The sequence below is a fragment of the Embiotoca jacksoni genome, unplaced genomic scaffold, assembly GCF_022577435.1.
Source record: "Embiotoca jacksoni isolate LCO1_2020_lvr unplaced genomic scaffold, fEmbJac1.0.p SCAF_35, whole genome shotgun sequence".
NCBI lineage: Eukaryota > Metazoa > Chordata > Actinopteri > Embiotocidae > Embiotoca > Embiotoca jacksoni.
This window is the reverse complement of record NW_027185387.1, coordinates 1,615,304-1,635,588: the sequence shown is the minus strand read 5'-3', so window position 1 is coordinate 1,635,588 and position 20,285 is coordinate 1,615,304. Positions and strand designations below refer to the sequence as shown.

General features: G+C 44.0%; 1 protein-coding gene across 2 annotated transcripts in view; it reads left to right on the top strand.

The window, feature by feature from the left end:
* Positions 1–20,285, top strand: part of mapk8ip1b (mitogen-activated protein kinase 8 interacting protein 1b) — a 47,337-nt gene that overhangs the window by 14,021 nt on the left and 13,031 nt on the right. For both annotated transcript variants that reach the window (XM_069165637.1, XM_069165638.1), the window contains exons 2-4: positions 2,358–2,469; positions 13,757–14,014; positions 19,030–19,111. In XM_069165637.1, coding sequence (XP_069021738.1) covers positions 2,358–2,469; positions 13,757–14,014; positions 19,030–19,111 — 452 coding nt within the window. The remainder of the gene's footprint in view (positions 1–2,357; positions 2,470–13,756; positions 14,015–19,029; positions 19,112–20,285) is intronic.

The window sequence follows — 20,285 nt, the reverse complement described above, 5'->3', positions numbered from 1 at the left end:
GTAATTTCAGATGCCGGGGGGGGGGCGGGGGGGGGGGGGGGCAGCTGAAGCATTGTTTACTGGAAGTTAATTGAATCCTGCCCCAGACAGCAGGACGGTACGTTACCCCGCCCGACACCGGAGGGATGTCAAGGGGTTGGCCGCTGCGAGAGCAACCGAGACCCTACCGTTCTTCCCTTTTGTCCTAATCCTCGTTATTTTATTTATTTTTTTATTTTTTTTTTATCTCGACAGGTACTGCGATGCGAAGAGGGAAGGAAACGGTAAAGTCCGGCAAAGTACAAGAAAAGCTTTCGTCTCTCGGTGCATTACGCGACTCTCGACTCTCGCCCGAGGCCGGCCGCTGCGCAACAAGAGGGTTGTTCAGCTTCGACAGAAGCCGCTGCGCTGCAGCGTTCCCTGCAGCCGGCACGAGAGTCGCTGCGGTTCCGGTCAGCAAAATGACGAATCTAAATTGGTTTCTGGTCACCGCGGCCCGTTGTCCAGCACTACCGTCCGCGCTGACAGTCAAACGCGATGTCTCAGGAACACCTCGAGGGAATCTCTTCAAATGTGGCACACACGTCCAATTAGATTAAAGGATGAACTGATTTGATTTTGGTGGTAAAAGGTCACTCTGACCTCACGAAACACCAGAATTGGTACGCTAATAAAGACAAAAGTTCACAAGAAATGTATGACGGGATAACATTTTGAAGTGGACTTCACTGTAATAACATAATGTTCTGCAAAGACACTTTTCCAGCCGTTATTTTAACACCATAGCTCGAAATTGGTAGTCTGACTCGATGGATCGTCGGTGGGATGAAGCCCGCCATCAGTCAGCTGTTTTCCGTCTACGTTTTCCTCCCCTTCTGCTATCCGCGAGTCATTGCGTCGAGAAACAACAGCGACCCCAAAAATGCTTGAAACGGCAAGTTTTGACAAAGACGCGGACCAAGCCAAAAGGCAAACCTGCTCGGGTCTTCAGGCGTCCCGAGTGCTCCGTCTCCACGTGCACCAAAACAAGTTCCCTTCTGACACCACTTTTCAAAAGACGCCGTCTCTGCATCCTGGATTTAGCGCTTCCCGAGGAGACTGTGATTAGAAATCCAAAAAAGCCAAAGCGTTTTGGATGATTTAAATAGTTGGAGCGAGACCAGAATTTGCGGCTTCTTTGCAGCAACATCTACATTTGAAGCGTTTTCTTTTGTCGTGGCTAAAACTTCACATATATTGCGCAAGTTGTTGGTGGCGACGTACAATCGTGAGGCTGTAATTATAGTTATGCTTTTTTTTTTTTACATTTATGCAGCATCCATTTTCAAAGAGATGATTATTTCATAACTATAAATCTGTTAAAGTAACTCCAACTTTTTTCATTTCTGTCATTGAGCCCGTTATGATTTTTTTTTTTATTTTTGTCACCGTCATCGCCGCGGCGACCGTCTGAGCTGGATGGTGTTTTCCCTTCCGCTCCCCTCCAACTCCGACGTCTCATCGCTGGATTAAAGATACACAATGCAATCTTTAATCCCGACTGCTAATAACGCTTAAACCAGCAGCCTGTCTGTTGACTGGCGAGCGGAGGATCTGAAGAGTTGCGCAACATGTTTTTAATTTAGGTCCTACTTGGGATGAATGAAGTGAAGTTGCTGCCAGTTGGGGAAAAAAAAAAAAAAAATCTTAAATGCCTTTCACAAACAGCAGATGGAGATATTCAGAGAACCGGCCAATAATTTAAAAAAAACAACCTAAAAAAAAATACTCTGAGCTGGGTGATTGTTTTTGGTGAATAAAAGCAGACGTTATGCATCAAAGAAGAAAGCTTTAGTGAAGCAGTGAACAGCAAATATCTGAGACACTCTGGTGTCAGAATGAAACAAATAACACTTTAATGTTTGCCTCTTATAAGCAGTTTTAAGGAAGTGGTTATGAATGTACAGCATTAATAATTACAGTTTCTACACGAATCCTTTATTGAACATTAATGTCTGTTTGAAACTACACTGTCGATGTAATAAATATTAATGTGCCGTCAAGTTAAATATTTATGTTTCACCAGAACGATCGGTGGCATGACTGCGCTACGTTGTGAATGGATTTCCATTTTGATCTCATCTTACAAATGCTTACGCGGTTACAAAACTATGAGCTTAATATTAACAGTACATTTGGTAAATATTCATCTATTAAATAATAAAAGTGTTAATATATATATATTTTTTTATATATATATATTCAAGTTTTTGGTGACTCATGTTCGAACGTTTGAAGCGTCATCGTACAGAAATAATTGGGTCAGCACGACGTTCTGAGACGAGCGAAAGAAGGATGAACAACTTTCTTTCTTCCTCCTAATCCTCCCTTTCGACCAGGTTAACCCACGACATCAGCCTGGATGAATTTGAAGATGACGACCTGTCGGAGATTACGGAGATCACCGATGAGTGCGGGATGAGCCTCAACTGCAACGGCCCCGACATTAAGGTAAGATAACTCGAGCGCCGGATTCTCAAAGCTCTTTTATTTACATTGAAATCAACGTAAAGCGAAGAACTGCGGCAGGATTTCAAGGTGGCGGTTATGAGAACGTTTAGAGTCGGGTGACGTCGTAGACTACGGTCTCATTTGTCGCGCCCGTAAAGGCCGCTGACAAGGAGATCAAACGTTATCGTGATTGAAGACTTGAGTACAGGAACGAGGTGTGAAACCCACGAGTCACGGCGAGCTGCAGCATCTTCAGCCTTTCAATGGAAAACAATTCACGGCTGCAGGATGGGCGATAGAGAAAAAAAAAAAATGCCACTACATCTTTGACCAAATATCTCCATTTTGATAATGTTACAGTATTGTAAGGATGAATTGGTGCTTTCACAGAATGTTTACACGATGAGATTCATGATAAATAATCATCAGTAGTGTGCTTTAAGGGACTAAGTGCGTTAAGGCAAATACTAGAACGGCTACGACAATCTGTCCATGTCCTGACTTTAGTGTAATGCAGCCTTTAAAACCAACCAACCAACCAACCAGCCTGGTCGTAATGCCTCACTCCCGTCAGAAGGTGGCAGTAAAGCGCCTAAAAGCTTTCTGCGAACCGCCATTAAACAACATCGGCAAAAGAAAAAAAGCCTTAAGCCGAAATACCAACGAGGACCACTAGAGGGTCCTTTCGGCTCCACAGACTCCCGTTCAACTAGTCCCATAACATTTCTCAGCTCGCCCAAATATGGTCACTTCCTGCTCCAAACCGCTCCGAACTAGCAAAGATGGCGCCGGCCAAACGTCCGAACTCCGGGCTTCGTAACGGCCGTTTCACAAACCGACGGGCGACGTCGCCGCCGGTCAGAGCTTCAGAGCGGTTATGGAATAGTACGCTTGCACAAAATTCTCATCCTTAATATCTCGTCTCATTTCACATTTGTCGATATGTCGTCAATATAGTGGCAATTCTTCAATCTTAGTCAACTTCGTCATATATCCCCACATACAGTAGTTGTTTATGTCCAGAGGACAGCGTCCCCCTACTGGTAGAACCAATGAGGACCGAGAGATGACGTTTCCGCGCCAACGTCCCTCCGAGTATAGTTACAAAATAATAACCAGCTCCTTCAGTCCAACACATTATCTCCACTCTCGGCGCTTATGGTTATTGTAGTAACTTTTAGGAGACCGCTCCGCACTTGTCGGCGGCGCTCCGTCGGCTGTTTGAGCTCGGCTCGGGGTCAGCCTCTCCGTCTCCGTCTCCGTCTCTGTAGTGTTTTGTCCCGAACAGCTGCTGCATTCAGCTTCCTGCCGGCAGAAGGAAATAAAGAGGCCAGAGGCAGACGAGGCCTGACAGACCGCGACAGAGATGCTCTGTCAAAAAAAAAAAAGAAAAGAAGAAAGACCTTGAGTCTGATCGCATGCGATTGCCCGGCTCCATCCTGGGTATCTAAATAATTCACTCTGAGCTGTTTACTGTTGTCCGACAAGATATTTTTCATATTTATTATTTGAGCTCAACAGAAGCCTGTTTTTTCCTCAAGTATTCTCAGCACAGACACGAGTGGGTCATCATGAAAACTGGAGAGAGAGAGAGAGAGATGTGGAGTGGTACAGAGAGGTGGGGGAGGGGGGGGTGAGGGGGGGGGGAGAGGTACATTTATTATTCTGTCAGATCTCTCCTGCTCTGTTCCCACTGAAACCATCATCACCTCCTCCTCCTCCTCCTCCTCCATTCAGCTCTCCTGGCGTAACCTAGGCAACAGGAGGGTTGAAGGAGCTTCATTATGTGTCGTTTATACGAGCAGACGAGTGATTTCCTTTTATGTGTTTTTTTTTGTTGTTTTTTTTGGGTGACTCTTATTTGATCGTTTCACCGAGGCAGCGACCTGACTGACGAGGAGAATCGCTCCGATGTCGCCGGGGGTGCCGGGAATATTTTTAGGTTTAAAAAGTCGGGTTCGCTTTCACTGCTTTTTTTTTTTTTTTTTTCCTTTTCTATCCAGGGAGCTAATTATAGCTCAGATTACTGAATGTGCAGCATTTCTACGCTAGAGGTGTGTGTGTGCGTGTGCGTGTGTGCGTTTGCGCGTGCGCGTGTGCGTGAACACTGATGACTCATCCCCTTGCATGGGGGGGGCCTCGCCGAGATCAGAAACCGAAAACGCTTCTCCCGACCGCCAAACAGAAGACAGTTGTGACAGCGGCGGCAGCAACAAACCTCACGTGTCATTGAGTTTCGTCACTCTCAGGACACCAAGCTCGCCGTGTGCGGAGAGACTGAAGGCATTTCAGTGAAAGGGGGCGGGGGGGGACTTTTTTTTTTACTGGGAAAGAGCAGGCTCTGCTGGTTGCAATGTTGTTTTCTTATTTGTTGATTGTGGTTTGTTTACTTCTGTTTGTTTTGTTGCCCATCAGTTGTTGTTGTTGTTTTTTTAACGAGGCGGCTCGGGACGCTAACGGAGATGAGCATCGGGTGTCGAAGCAGATATCAAACCGAGAGAGGACCGAAGGTTGAAGGTTTTTAAAAGCTTCATTTAGACTGGGAGTGGATGAACGTTGGTAGAATCCAGGCGGCAAACCTCTCAAATTGGTTCGCGACGTGACATTTTGACGCCTTGAGTCGCCATCTTGGTTCCATATTTGGACGAGCTGAGGAGAAGCAATAGGATAACTAAGCCTGCCCAACTATACCAGCAACCTCGCTGTACTCCAGGCCTGTCAATCAAACAATGGACGATTCTCCCTTTGGAGCCTAATTTCCATTTAATAATGGAATAATTTTCAGAAGAATGACCAGAACACTAATCGGGAGTGAATTTAGCTAAGGACTTGTGGAAGAAAAAAAAAAAAAATGTCGTGACTTGGTATTTGATGAGAAGCTGACACTTTTTAAATGGGAGTGTATTGGAGCCAGCCCCTACTGGCCCTCAGCGGTATTGCGCTTCAAAGGCACTTTCGCGTCGGCTCCACTTTTTCAAACCCCGAGGCTATGTCCATTTTTATATACAGTCCATACGCCCGAGATCCGTTTCTTTTTAAAAGTAATTATGTCCGATAGCTATTTGTGCCGATCGGTAACGAGGTGAATCAGCTATAAATGACACCCGTGTCACAAAAAACATTCACCAAGTCCTGCTTGCAGCTTCTTTTTTTTTTCTTTTAGCTCATAGTTTTGCTTCTCTAGTCGCACATAGTTGGTTCAGTCTTGAAACTGAAGCTCTGAGAATTCAGACAAGCAAAGTTAGCGACTCGCGACAGCAACAAATATTTTTCGCAGCAGTTGGTGGAGACCGAAGCACGAGACAATCAAAGACTGAATCGACTTGATCACGCAGACTGACAAGACTTCTCTGTCATATTTAATCGCAGACATTAGAGACACTGCTTTTGCTTTGTCTTTCCATTTTAAAGCGCGCAGCGTTGTGATGGAGGCCCACGTCTGCTTAAAAAAAAAAAATGCCTGAGCGGGGCGGCGCAGCTGCAAAGCAACGAAGAGGGGAGCCCTCGGCGTCGCTACGCGCAACGAGCGGTGACCTCACCGGTGAGCTCATCATCCCTGGGGGGGTGTTTCAGGATCTATCTCGTCTCATCAATAATGGACGGTCACATGGAGGGGAGCATCACACACTCCAGACAGGCGTGGCGTCTCCCTCAGCGGGGAGGGGCGGAGGGGGAGGGGGAGGGGTCAGAAGGGGGTTGTAAATATGTGTTTATGGGTTATAAGTGAGGGGTCGGAGGGGGGAGGGGGGGGGGGGCAAACCGAAGCACAGACATTTGAAATGCGCCGTTACGGGTCAAAGTGGGTTCAGGTCACATTTTCAGATATGAAGGCCAGTTTAAATTTCTTAATTTTGCCGACTCCAATTTTGTTACTGAAAGTCGACTTAAGCCCAAAAATGTTTTCAAAAAAATGAAGTCCTATTTAAACCCCCAGGTTTAGTTTACTGCTCCACACGGGGGGGGCAAACAACAAAGAGAAAATGAACGTACGCTGTCCGAGGCTGATTAACCAAACCAGCTTTAGAACAGCATCTCTTCCTCATAACTTTCCTATTGTGCCTCTTTTGACACACCTGATCCCACAAGACTGTAAAACCCCTGCATAGACACGCTGGTCTGTTTTTCTTCTTCTTTTTTTTTTTTAATTTTTTTATCTGCAGAAACTGAAGGACCTTTGTAGGTCACGAAGAAATCAATCTGCATCACTAATGAAGGAATCTGCTCTGGATGCAGGACCATGTTGAGTTACTGGTGCCCGACTTCATTTTGCTGGTTGAACACAAAACGCAGCGGCTTCACACGACGGGATATATCCACAAAATTAAACAATTGTTTGGATTATTAAATGTAATCCAAGAAAAATAAGCAGCGAGCTCTCGGAAAAATGAAATTGACACTTCTTCGCAGACAGTTCTGGGATTTCAGCATCTCCTTTCTGACATTGATTTAATCACCTGGAATCACATCAATAGGCAGAATAATATTCTGTGTTTTCATCTTGCTTTTCAAACAAAGCTGCAGCTTTTTTTTTTTTCTTTTTTTTTGTCTGTTCTCAGCGTTATTTACCAAAAATCTCCGTCGGATGTGTTGAAAACACAAACATATATTCACGAAAGTGACTCGTAGTCCCTCAGATAAAAAAACGAACAGCTGTTTTTGTGGCCAGAAGCCGAAAACAAACCGGATTTTAATCCGAATTAACGCGCAAATGCGTGTGGTCACCAAAAGGTTAATGCGGAGCAGCTCGGGTGCAGAATGAAGCATAAATGGACGTGATGTCCTGCGGCGACGTGAAATGACAACATGAATTATCGGAGACGGTAAGGAGAGGAGAGCGTTTCCATGCACGGGAGGCTGAATGGATTAGATTAGATTAGATCAGATCAGATTAGATTAGATTAGATTAGCAGTCATTTGTCGTGTGTGGAGGGTCGAAGAAGTCATATGTCTGGGTGAGGTCAGAAAGAGTGGGAGATCACATGTAAGTGACTGCAGGAGCACGCACGCACACACACACACACACACACACACACGCACACACACACACGCACACACACACACACACACCGATTTAATACACGAGAGGGACGCTCGTTGTGCAGTTCGGTTTTTCTCTAATGCAACAAACACTAAAAGGAAACATAAAAACAAGCTTTGTTCTCAGTGTTAACGAAAATGATCAAATCCAGAAAAGCCATTAGTGACATCACACAACTCCTCTCCGACACGTCGTACCTTATTTCATGAACGTTTTCTTTGGTCATCGTCTTTTGTTGTATTTCCATTCCAACATTGAGTCACATGTGATCTACAACTCTTATTAATTCAATCTATTTATAGATTATAAATTATAATCAGTCAGAAATTTGTTGAGGATTGAACACATTTTGTGAAGGGTTTCCCAGAATATGCACGTACGTATATAAAATATGGATTTTTTGTTTGTTTGTTTTTTTGTTAAACATTTGAAAAGATTCGTTTGTTTTGTTATTTTCTGAGAAAAGGCTCAGAAACTATTTAATTTATTCATATTTCTGATGCACAACGCAGCGTCAGCAGTATTGTTTTAAAGCCTCCCGAGCCCATAACGATGCTTTTTTTTTTAATTAACGCTTTAAAATATCAGTACGAAACTGTATCAATTAAACATCAGTAAAAACGCATCGTATTGACCCAGAAACGGAGAGTGAGTGAGCGAGTTAAAGAGAGAGGAGGCAAAATTAAAAAAAAAACTCGAAAAGGGAAGAGCGACGCAGTGAGAGGTTAGAGGAGGCGAGAGACGGTCCAGCACAACACTTCCAGGAGGAGAGGCAGCCTTATTTCCATGGCAACAGTGTTTCTCTCACTCAGTGCATGTGTCAAAGCTGAAAATACATGCAGGGTTGGTGCGCACACACACACACACACACACACACACACACACACACACACGGCCCCCATAGATACTGCTCACGTCACCTCCACATGGTAACAGCGGAGAGGAAGCGGCTCCTCCAACACAAACAAACAGGAGAAACCCCGTTCGTCTTCATCACTGACCTGCTGTCACATCGGTTGCCGATTACCGATACGTAGTCGTTTGCTGATATTTATGCGTCGCCGTGGACGCCAGCTATAAGTTTACTGAGGCTAATCAGTTTGAATGGCAGCAATATTTTTGCAGCTTTTACATTACCGTGCTTTTGCGTTACTTAAAGTGGAAGGCGTTTGCTCTCTCGCTCTCCTGGGATTCATTTAAAAAACTAAAAATAATGAACACACTGACAGCAAACTCTATTTCACACATTTGACACATTTAACAGACACAGAACAACACCGGCGTTCATTCTGAGGTCCTGTTCTCGGGTTTGGTCTCCACTAAACACCTGGGAGAAAGAAAAAAAACATCTGGCTGCTCGATGTTCCTCATCTCTACCAGCTGGTGTAGTTTTGGTTAGAGAGGAGTAGAACTAGTTGAGCAAACATGTTTCAGTGCTACCAGCTGCTGCTGTAAATGAGATTGATGCAATGAGCTGAAATAAGATAAAACAGTCGGGAGAGCAGAGAAGCAACTGCAGCAAGCGGTCCATCTTACGTAGAGCTGCAACGAAATCGTTGATTAGCTGATCAACAGAAAATCAATCCCTACCTGTTTTGATAGTTGATTAATTGAGTCTTTTTTTTTATTTTTGAATGCAAATTCTCTGATTGTAACTTCGTAAATGTGAATATTTTCTGGTTTTTTTTAGTTCTCTGTGACAATAAGATTTTTTATTTTTTTTGGGGGGGGGGGATTGTGCACCGTTGATCAGGATAAAACAAGACATTTTAAGTGTCATTTTCAGATTATGGAAACAGATTGACATTTTTCACCACTTTCGGACATTGTAAAGGCCAAACAACGAATTTAATGATCAAAAACAAATATTCTACAGATTCATTTATAATGAAAAAAGTTTTGAGAGTCATTCTAAATGTGTTGGGGCACCGTGTTGTCTGCTGGATACAGATTTAAACAAATAACTTCAACTAAATATGAAGCTATATATATGTGCATAGGTTGTATTGATTTTTTTTTATTGTGTCTATTCATGTCTGTTTCTGTGCATGTTCATTGAGAGTCAAATTCTTTGTATGTGTAAACATACCCGACTGATTAAGCTGATTCTGATTCTTAATTGGACTTTAAATTATCAAATTTACATCAAGGTCAAGTACAAATTTCCATTAATTGTCAGATATATTTTATGTATTTAATATGATTATATATTTAATATATCTAACAATATGCCTTTAAATCCTTTCAAAGTTTGTATGTGCTGCGTGGTTCGGATATTTGATGGTCGGATGTTTATCCCTAAGTGTAATCGACTGCACCGGTTCTCCAGCTCAGCTGCAGGTTTCAGGGGGCGATTTTGTATTTTCAGCCTCGTCATGTCTCGTTGTGTCTGACCTGTCGGCTGCGTGACGCTGCTGCCGCTCGGGCTTCTCTGATTGGACGAGAGCCGAGCGTCACGGCATCTTCAGGGCAGCAGCATCTCCTCAGCCACTGAGCCCCCTTGTCTCCTAGCAACAGGGGGGGGGGGGGCACAGGGCTCTCTTAAAGGGGCCAGTCATAATTTGAGGTCATAAAAACGCTAAGCGAGGACTGGCACGGTTGACGACCAGGGTGTCGATTTTTCGAAAGGTGGGAAGGTGAATGGAAGGAGGGGAGGGAGAGAAGGGGGGGGGGGCAAAAGGGAGACAAATAATGACATGAAGCCATTAGAGACAGCGAGACATCGGTATGGTGTGACCGAACTAAAAAAATACAAGAGGAGAAGAGGAGGGTCGCAGGATCATCTTCTTCCAGCTCATCACAGAAGGGGGTTGTTAATACGTACTTATAGGATGGATGAGGTGGATGGATGAACATGGACAGACTCACTGGTAGATTAGATGGATTGATGGATGTTGACAGACTTCGTGAAAGATGCTGCATGAGTAATTGATGATGGGAAGGAAAGCGATCACTGCAAATTCAATAGCGGTTGAAATATAATCTAACTCCCCAAAACAGACAATTGATTTTGGATTATTGCGCAAAACGAAAAGATATTGGGCAATATCTCCTTTTTCTTTTCAATGTATTTTTCCTACATGACCTAATATTGACCTTTGGTGGTGGAATCAGCGACGTGATATTGATCTTTTTTAATGTGACACTAAATGCTTTCAGATTGGGGCGGTAAGCTTTAAAAAAAAAAAAAAAAAAAAAAAGATCGCACGCACTCTATGAACCCATCATCTCTGACAGTTATTGTATTTTTGGAAGAGCTCTTCTCTGATGGCTTTCGTTTTGTTTCACCGAAGACATTAATTTGTGTAAAAATCGCAGCCCTCATTATCGTCACCCGGCAGCGGCGTTTCAAACGATGCGTTTACGTGCGATCGACGGTAAAATACTATTTCGAACATGTGGCATCTCCACACGCGGCTGCATCTTTGAAGTAAAATGCAGCTCTTCAGGCTATATATTTTAGAAAAGCATTTATAATGTTCTTTCTTTTTTTTTTTTTTTTTTTGGTATTACGTCTTAAAAATGGGAACTTTGAAAGCAATAAGAATACAGCCGCACAAATAATAGTCCAAATGAATAATAAAAATAATAAAAAAAAGGTTTCTGGCTTTATTAACTAAACGCAGCTGCGTCGGTACCAGCGCTGCGGATAATGACGGCGTCGTCCGCGGTAACGGAGGTTTAAACGCTCGGCGCGTAACTTACGGTTACGGGCCCCGGATATGAGCCGCTTACAGACTGAACGTGAAATGTGGGTCGCCATTGAAAGGACTTTTTTTTTGTTTGTTTGTTTACCTCACAGCTCTGCTGTCAGCTGATTTCCTCCCGTAGAAACGGTCCAAGCTTTTGGTGAATGTGATTTTTTTTTTTTAAATGGCGGCTGAGTTTTCACACAACTGTTAATCTTACGATCTCTGGATCGGGTCTGGTTCAACTCCTAAAGATTTTCTTTTGAGCTTTTTTTTTTTTTTTTTTACCTTAATCCGAATTAGATACAACAAAAGATTTGATTACATTCTGTAAATACACAAAAAAAAACTAATTTGACGAGACTACTAAGTGACGAGTTCAGAATTTATAGATATGAGATTACTTCTTTAATAATTAGGTTTTATTAGTTCAGTCTGGGACGACCCTGCTGGGTTTTGGTTAACAGTCATATATTTGGACTTTCCTTAATCGTGACTTGATTTTTTTATTTTTTTTTTATGCAGAATTGCCGAAAACATGATTCATATTTTCCCCCAGAATATAATCCCCCATCGCCTAGTGGAAGCCCTCTCAAATCTTAATAAGCTGCCATGTGACACTAAAACTATTTTAGGTTTTGAGGCGTGTTAAGTTAAAGTGACTCAAACCTCCCGACTTCCTTTTTTTATTATTATTTTTTTATTATTATTTCTGCGTGTGTTGAAGTTATTAGGGGGACAGATTAAGATGTTTTTTTGTTGTTGTTTTTTTTTTGTACATGCACACGTTATTTTGCATTTGTTCTGTGCATCTTTTGGGTTTTTGTGTTCGTTTAGAGAGTTGAAGCAAAATGGAAGCTTAAGAATATAATAGGCTTAACAGTGACTTCGGTGTCAAAGCGTGTGCATCGGCGTGTGTGTGTGCGTGCGTGCGTGCGTGCGTGTGTGTGTGATAGTGATAGTAAGTGAAGCCGACTACTGGCCCGGTGCCCTCTGACTTATTGTCTCTGAAGCAACACTCATCGTGTCACTTGTTTTGGTTTCAGCGGGAGCGTCAAAGTGAATCTCGGCACAAAATTCAAATGCGATTTATTTATTTATTTTTTTAAACTATCGAAACCCTGATCGGTATACGTCTTAACAAATAACTGCAGCACTTTATCATTATGATGGTGTGTGACTGGCGTTATCCCAGACCGGAGAAAATAAGAGCATGTAGTAGCTGACGTGTGTTAAATGCGCTGACTCGTCTAAATCTGCATGTATAGTTTACTTAATTGGTTGTTTAGCTTGTTGGCATGCTAACATTTGCTAATTAGCGTGCCGTGTCATTCATTTTTTTTTTTTTTTTTGGGGGGGGGGGTATTCGTTATTAAGGAAAATATCAATTTTGACCCGATGACAGACTGACAATTCATCCTTTTGAGACGCTACATGTGTGAAGCTAACTTCTTGGCGGGGCATTTAAGTAGTTTACAGTAAAAATAAATAAAAGATAAATAATACATTTAAATAAAAAAAAGAATCTCTGTCACAAAAATAACTCGTTCCCAAACTTTAAACTGAAGTCATCGCATCATTAGGCATCTGCGGGATAATATCTCGATTGTCTTCACTCATCGTCCAACCGGTGCGGTCGAAATAAGTCCCGCGGTCCCGGTCGCTTCGCGACGTACCGGACGTCCCAAAATAAAAACGGCACGCGATGAAACCCGTCGTTTCTCTGCGCGACAAAAAACGTTTTCAAGTCTTTTGGTTTTGAAACCACAGCTGACTCCGGCATCGTCTCCGACACGGCGTTGACGTCACGTCGAATCTCAAATGTCGCCGTCAAACGAAAAGGCCCATAAGTGCCCTCAAAAATAATGTATAAAAAGATAAATAATGTATTCCAAAGCAGTGAGACAAAAGGTTTGGTAAAAAAAAAAAAAAAAAAAAAGACTTAACCGAGCACAACGGTGATATTTCCGTCGGGCACCGAGCGCGTGTTGTTGTTAAATCTTAAGAGCGTCCCGCAAACACGGTTTAGATGCTGCCGTGATCTTCACGCGCTCCTCTGCGCCGACTCAAGAACTCAAACGCGATGAAATTCATTAGCGGTCGTTATCAAAAGGACGGAGACTAAAATGACAAAACAACAACAACAACAACAACAACAACAACAAAAGGTGTGAAAGTGCCTGCTGAGGAGCAGAGCAGAGCCGGAGGGAGGGGGGGGGGGGGTCGTCTCTCTCGCTTCATTCCGGCAGGTTGAACTTCGGTGTGTGTGTGTGTGTGTGTGTGTGTGTGTGTGTGTGTGTGTGTGTGTGTGTGTGTGTGTGCGTGCGCGCGCTAGAAATAGTCTCCGTCTCTGCTTTAAGCAGCACCGGCGTTGGCAGCGAGAGTGTTACAGGCTGAAGACAGCGAAGCCTCTAATTGGTCGGCTCGGTCTCCTCATCCCGTCCACACACAGTCTCTCTCTCTCTCTCTCTCTCTCTCTCTCTCTCTCTCTCTCTCTCTCTCTCTCTCTCCTGCTTTCTCTGACTTCGACTGACGGCCGCTCTCCTCCAATCGCCCGCAGGGCCGTGTGAGGCGGGGAACCAATAGCATGTTGGGGAGGGCGGAGCTGGGAGCCGTCGGCCACCTCCAGGCGGAGATGCTGCATTTGGACCTCATCGACGGCGCTGACGATTACCTCGGCGACACAGAGTCCTCGAAGGCGTCCGCCATCGCACCGCTGCCGGTCACCAAGGACCCCGGAGCACCTGTGACCATGGATACCTACCGGCCCAAGAGACCCACGACCCTTAACCTCTTCCCAATCGTGCCACGCACACAGGTAGGTGTCTGAATCACGCACACACACACACACACATACACACAGTTTCTGACAGATGGCTGCACATTGATAATAAAAAAGCATGAAGACAAGAGAAAACGTTGCTTCGGCGGAAGAGATTTCTTCCGTGTGTGTGTGCGTCCGCCTGTCTGGTTTCCATATTACGTTTAAAAATGGAGGGCTGAGTGACCGACCTGCTTGTCATCAACACACGATTCACTACAATTGTTTGTTTCTCTGACAGGATGTGTTTTCTGGACCGAACAATAGCCTCAATTGTCAAGTCACAGATTTTTTTTTTTTCCCCCCTTGGTGCCCATCTCTGTTTGTGGTTCAAGGCTGCTGGAGCTCGTGACTGTGTGTGTGTGTGTGTGTGTGTGTGTGTGTGTGTGTGTGTGTGTGTGTGTGTGTGTGTGTGTCCACATATGTCAATCTCAAGAAACAAGAACCAATCTCAAGAGGGAGGACATTTTGTCTTCAAAGTTGATGTTTGAGGGTCACTCTTGGTTGTTGTTTTTTTAGCTCAGGGTTACAGTTTGGACAGTTTCAGTGAAGGTCCTCAGAAGTATAGCGACGCAAACATGAGTATGTGTGTTTATGGGAGAGGCTGTGTGTGTGTGTGTGCGCGTGTGTGTGTGTGTGTGCGTGTGACAATGTCAGTATGCATAAGAAATTGTTGGTATCTGTATGTAGCAAAACAAGTATTTTCTGATCTGGACGAGGACATCATTTGTCCTTTGTCTGTAAACGTTACGTAGAATTATTCAATTAAGATAAAATAATCCGTTTGTGATGTCATAATGTTGTGATTTAAGATTCAGTTTGGGTTAAAATAAGTGCTTTATTAAGATTGGAGACATTGTGATTTCGGTCATAGCCACTACATGTTTAAAAGCATGGGGGAAGCGGGGGGCGGGAGGGGGTGCTTTGTTGTCATGGTAACAATAATTGAACATATGTCACTCAAACGCACTTGCTGACGATGTTGGTCCACTTGGGAGGACAGCCTCCAACGTTCATGTAAAACACAACGTATGTGCACAAAGTGACAGAAGGAAATATTTCAAAAATATCTTACTTATTATTATTATTATTATTATTATTATTATTACAGCATCATTTCTATTGGTTATGAAATCCTTAAATTAGCATCTCCAGGTCCAAAGGGCAGCCTTACTGCCGAGAGGAAAAGAGTAAACTATACAGCAAATGTTGCCGTGTCACCAAAACTAATAGTGACGGTTCATCACTTTCCACTGCGAGAATCCAAACAATATGAAGACAAAGCATTCAGTCGCTTTAACAGCGACGTTGAACCCAAAACGAAGCCTCTAGCCGGCCGCCAACACCTCGACGCTCGAGGGAATTAAAATCATTTGAGGAACGAGGTTTCGGTGAGAATTAACAGATGGGAACGGACGAGGCGCGCGTTTACATTTCCGCATCATCATTATTTGGAGACCTGACGGTTTTGCAACGGAAACGCAAAACGCCTGTATGGGTGGTACTCTGGTTACGCAACACGGACAGTAACGTACATGTCGGTGAGTTTGCCCGTGACTCTAAAACACACACACGCACACACACACACACACACGCACAGACACACACACACACACACGCACACTGTCAACACGATCAACCGAGCCGCTTTATATTTGCAAGCGCTTTGTTCTTTTCACAGTTTCCGCGAGGTGGAAACAAGCCGACTTTACTCGCTTCCCTGCTTTTGTTCTTCTGTCTGTGTGTGTGTGTGTGTGTGCGTGTGTGTGTGTGTGTGTGTGTGTGTGTGTGTGTGTGTGTGTGCGTGCGTGTGCGCGTGTGTGTGTGTGCGTTGTTCGAGCTGTCAGAACTGGAAGGTATAAAATAAATAATTGCTCTCGACTGTTTTCCTTCTCGAGAGCTCTTCCTGTCTCCTGGGATGTTTGTTGACGCGCTTCATGCAGCAATTTGAAAAAAAAAAAAAAAAAAGTGAAACGATGTTTTGAAATATTCCGACGTCAAAAAGCGCGACGACCTCTTGTGTGAACTCTTTTGACTCGGTAGCAACAGAGCCACATTTGTAATATCGGCTTCTCGCATCCGTGTAACGACGTCATCTAGTCAGTAAATTATTTGCTCGAAGTTTTCACTCTGGGGGGGGCTAAAAAAAAAAAAAAAAAAAAAAAAGCTTAAACCGAACTACCCGCTGGTCGGAAAAAGCTTCTTTTTTTTTGCCGTTTTATTCCACAGACGGTCTCAGCTGGGAAAAGAGATTCGGCCGAGAGTGAGACAGATGTCCGTCTCGGCATCTCAGACTGGACTCCTCCGTTTTAATCTGCGTCCGACTTTAAATCGCCGATCTGACCGCGGCGCAGTCCTTATGGCGAAGTGCATGTGGGGGTGAATGAGTGTTTGATCTGGAAGCTCTACTTACAGGACTGAGTACCGAATTTTAATACTAATTAGTATAAACAAAAACAAAAAAGGCTTCATGATTTTACCACAACATTTCTATAGCTGGGCTACATTCACGGTGATCAACGTTTTTGTTTTAAAACATCATTTTTGTGACGTTAGAGCAGAATTAAATCTAACATTTAGGCCACGTCTGTAAATTGTAGCGTTCAACGTGACTTGTTTAAGGAACATCTGTAAATTGTTGCGTCCAGTCACATCTTACAGGCGAGACGTTTAAAAGGAACAATCTACTAATTAGTAGCTGCAGAAAACAACCTGGGTTACGCTCTCCCCCCTTCTAAACTGCATGAACATTCAAAGAGTGTAGTTTAATTCTTATTTTAAAATGTATTTCAAAAATCGGTATCAAAAAAGGAATTGTTGAAAGTTAATGCACTGGTATCGGATATCTTTGAACAATCTCTATTCCCATAAATAAGTAACAATTAGTTTATATTTCTTCAAAATAATTCTGAGAATACTTTTTTTTTTAAAAAAAAAGCTCTTTCTTCTATTCATATCAGTAGATTTGCCTTTTCCTCATTATTTGTTGGGCATTTAGCCTTTTTTTTTTAAAATACAGGACAGACGAGTGAGGTGAGTCAGTCTGGATTCATTATTCATCTCCATTTTCCACTTGCTGCGAAATTCAAACGCGGTCAAAGGTTTGGGACGGCTGAATGTGACGGGCTGAGACAACTGTCAATCAAAGCAACCCCTCCCACAAAAGAACTCTTGTTTATTACCAGATATAATAACACTGATTCGAGTTAATAGCCGAGATCTGGGAACGCGTACTTGTTGACGAGGTCACGTGTGATCAGAGTCACGTCCGTGTGCATCTTCAGTCATGAATAAACGCAGTCACGCCGCATCGGCATCAGACCGAGTCATCGCCCCGAGCGACGCTCTACCTGTCACTACGGTAAAAAAAAAAAAAAAAAAAAACTTTGCTCCCACAGATCGACGCTGCCCAACCTGCTGATTCACCCGTCGCCACGGCAACAGCTCGGTAGACGGGGGAAGTGAGTCACCACGGTGCGGCGGGCGGACAGAGGACTCAGGATAAGATCGTACCTCCGACGCGTTGTCGTCGTCGTCGCCGGAGTTTCCAGTTCTCCTTCTGTCCGCTCAGATCCGTCTGCCCCCCCCCCCCCCCCCCCCCCCCGGATGTCGAGCCTCAATTTAAAATGTCACAAACCGTGTCGGATACTTAAAAGGGCTCGTGTCTCGAATCGCCTTCAGATGCGTCATTCTGTTCCTGAAACATTTGCATGACGTTTCAAGTAGAAACGGCAAAACAGCCGCGACTGCAGCTTGTTCGTTCAGAGTCGTGATCGCGTCCACCGGGTCAACGAAGCTCTCTTTAACTTCGCGTTAAGTAACAGTTCCTTAGTAGTACATGACTGTAGTTCATAAGAGACCAGGTCGGCAGGTGTTAGATAATACCTGTTGCATGCGGATGCTGCTGACATTCATGAACTCATATTTGCCCCACGTTGTCTGTTTTATAGGTTGTTTTTTTTTGTTGTTGTTGTCTTGTCTATTAATTCTGCACAGCGGGACGGTGAGAAACCGTTTTGTTTTTTTTCCATCTCGTCTGCATGTCCTCATGTCGTACGGCGGATTGACGTGAAAGAAGTTGAAGTTAAACCATTCAGTCAACGCTTATTCGTCGTAAACAAGATCAAATTCGAATTGAATGGCGGCGACGTACGTGATCAGACCGGACGCCGGGCTGACAGGAAGTGTTTCCCTGCCCTCCGTCGCGCCTCCGATCGGCCGCGGCGGGTCTGTGGCCACGTGTGCGCCGAGTCGACACTAACGGCGCTGAACGGTGACCGACCACACCCTGCCTCAGCCCTCGCACATCAGCCGAAGTAGCTCTTTAAATGAGATTGCTCAGATCCTCTCCTTTCATTAATAACGCTACATCAGCCAGATCTTTCCCTGGAAAAAACACAACAACAACATTTTCAATTAAGTTTCTTATCTGTAACTTTTGAATCAGACTGTTCTGTAGCACATAGTATTCGTTTTAAAATGATTTTGTTGTTGTTGTTGTTGCTGTCAGCGATTTGGATGAATTGACGCATATAAGAATTTGAAAGAAGTGAAAAGTAACTAAGAAGTAAGAAACGAAGAAGAAAGTGTCAGGGACTCACTACAGTGTGTGTGTGTGTGTGTGTGTGTGTGTGTGTGTGTGTGTGTGTGTGTGTGTGTGTGTGTGTGTTCCTCATAGCTTTGGGTAAAAAGGTCTGGTCCCTTTAAATGCACAACACGGAGCAGGGACAAAAGACTCCCTGCTCATTCAACAGAATAAAAGGTTTGTGTGTGTGTGTGTGTGTGTGTGTGTGTGTGTGTGTGTGTGTGTGTGTGTGTGTGTGTGTGTGTGTGCGCGCATGTGTGTGTGTGTGTGTTTGCGCGCGTGTGTGTGTGTGTGCGCGCCTACGAAATGAGAGAGAGCGCCAGAGAGAGCGAGGGAGGGAGACAAAAGTTGTGTCCATTGTGAAGGGGATCCACTTAGTTTTCAGTCCGTGTTTCTTTCTCACCACTTCCTTCCTTTTCCCCTTCAGGACACGTTAAACAACAACTCCTTCGGGAAGAAATACAGTTGGCAGGAAAAGGTTTCGGGCTCGTCGTCGCCTCTTAAAACAGGTGAGACTTTTGTTTTGCATTTTCACCAACGCCGAACTCCTCGAACGCTCTCTGGATTTCCCCCGTTCAGCCAACGATAACTTTGACCGTGCAGACCGCCGCGCCGTCTCCGGTCACGTTCACCCTCCTGCTGCGCTTAAATCGTGTGTGATTTGCATCGAGTCCGGCGGGGCTGCGCGTTTCCCCCCCCCTCCCCGATCGTCGGTGACAACGTTAAGGCTCGGATTAGCTGCCGAGCTGCTTTAGGAGGAGCCGAGCTGGTGTGCGTTGGCCGGCTCGGGCTTACAGCTCGCCGGGAGCCGTCACAGGTCGTCGCTGCAAGCTTTTGTTTGAATCGGCCGTGCGAGGCGAGACTCGTCTAACTCGCTGCCAAGTAATGAAGAAAAGGGAGATCGTTACTTCTTTTTAAAACACGCATTTAAAAATCAGGTTCAATTAAAAAAAAAAAAAAATTGCCTTTTCAAATTGAATCAAGCCACGGAGCAGAATAGGTGAATCCACACGTTATACTAGGGTGGATAACCCCTTTGCTCGCCTCGTGTTACCAAATAAATTGAAATAATTAGCGATTGTAAGCAAACGCTGAGCTATTTTCAGTGTTTATTTAGGTTTCACGAGGGGACTGCAGCTCGCAGCTAAATCTGGCGCAGAGCATCTCCCCTCTTCTTTTGAGATGAATGTATTCTGTGCAACGGTCCCTGCTGTAAATAAACGTAAAAACATTGCAGCCAGTTTGCCATTTAATATCTCCGATTCAGATTTATTGAAAAGCTAGAAGGCTCATGACAAAAGTCCCCAGCAAAGGAATAGAAAAAAAAAAAAACTATGCTGGGAAACCGTTTCAACAAGGGGTCATTTCAGGGGTCGTATATATTTGGACTCCAGCCCAGATCAGGGGTGCCTCAGGGTACCTGCTTTCCCCTCATTCATTTTCAGTGTCACAAATTCTGTTATTTATTTTTTTTCTCTCGCACTAAATAATTCTCCGGCTTATTGTGATAAAAAAAAAAAAAAAAAAAACTGCAAGATTTGTTAATGAATACAAATGCTGCTACTACACAAATTTGAATTATACACACACACACGAGATCACATGACCCTAACGTCGATGAGTCATCGGAGAAAACACACCTCAATTTGAGTTGCAAATCAAAGGGATTCGGGGCAAAGAGTG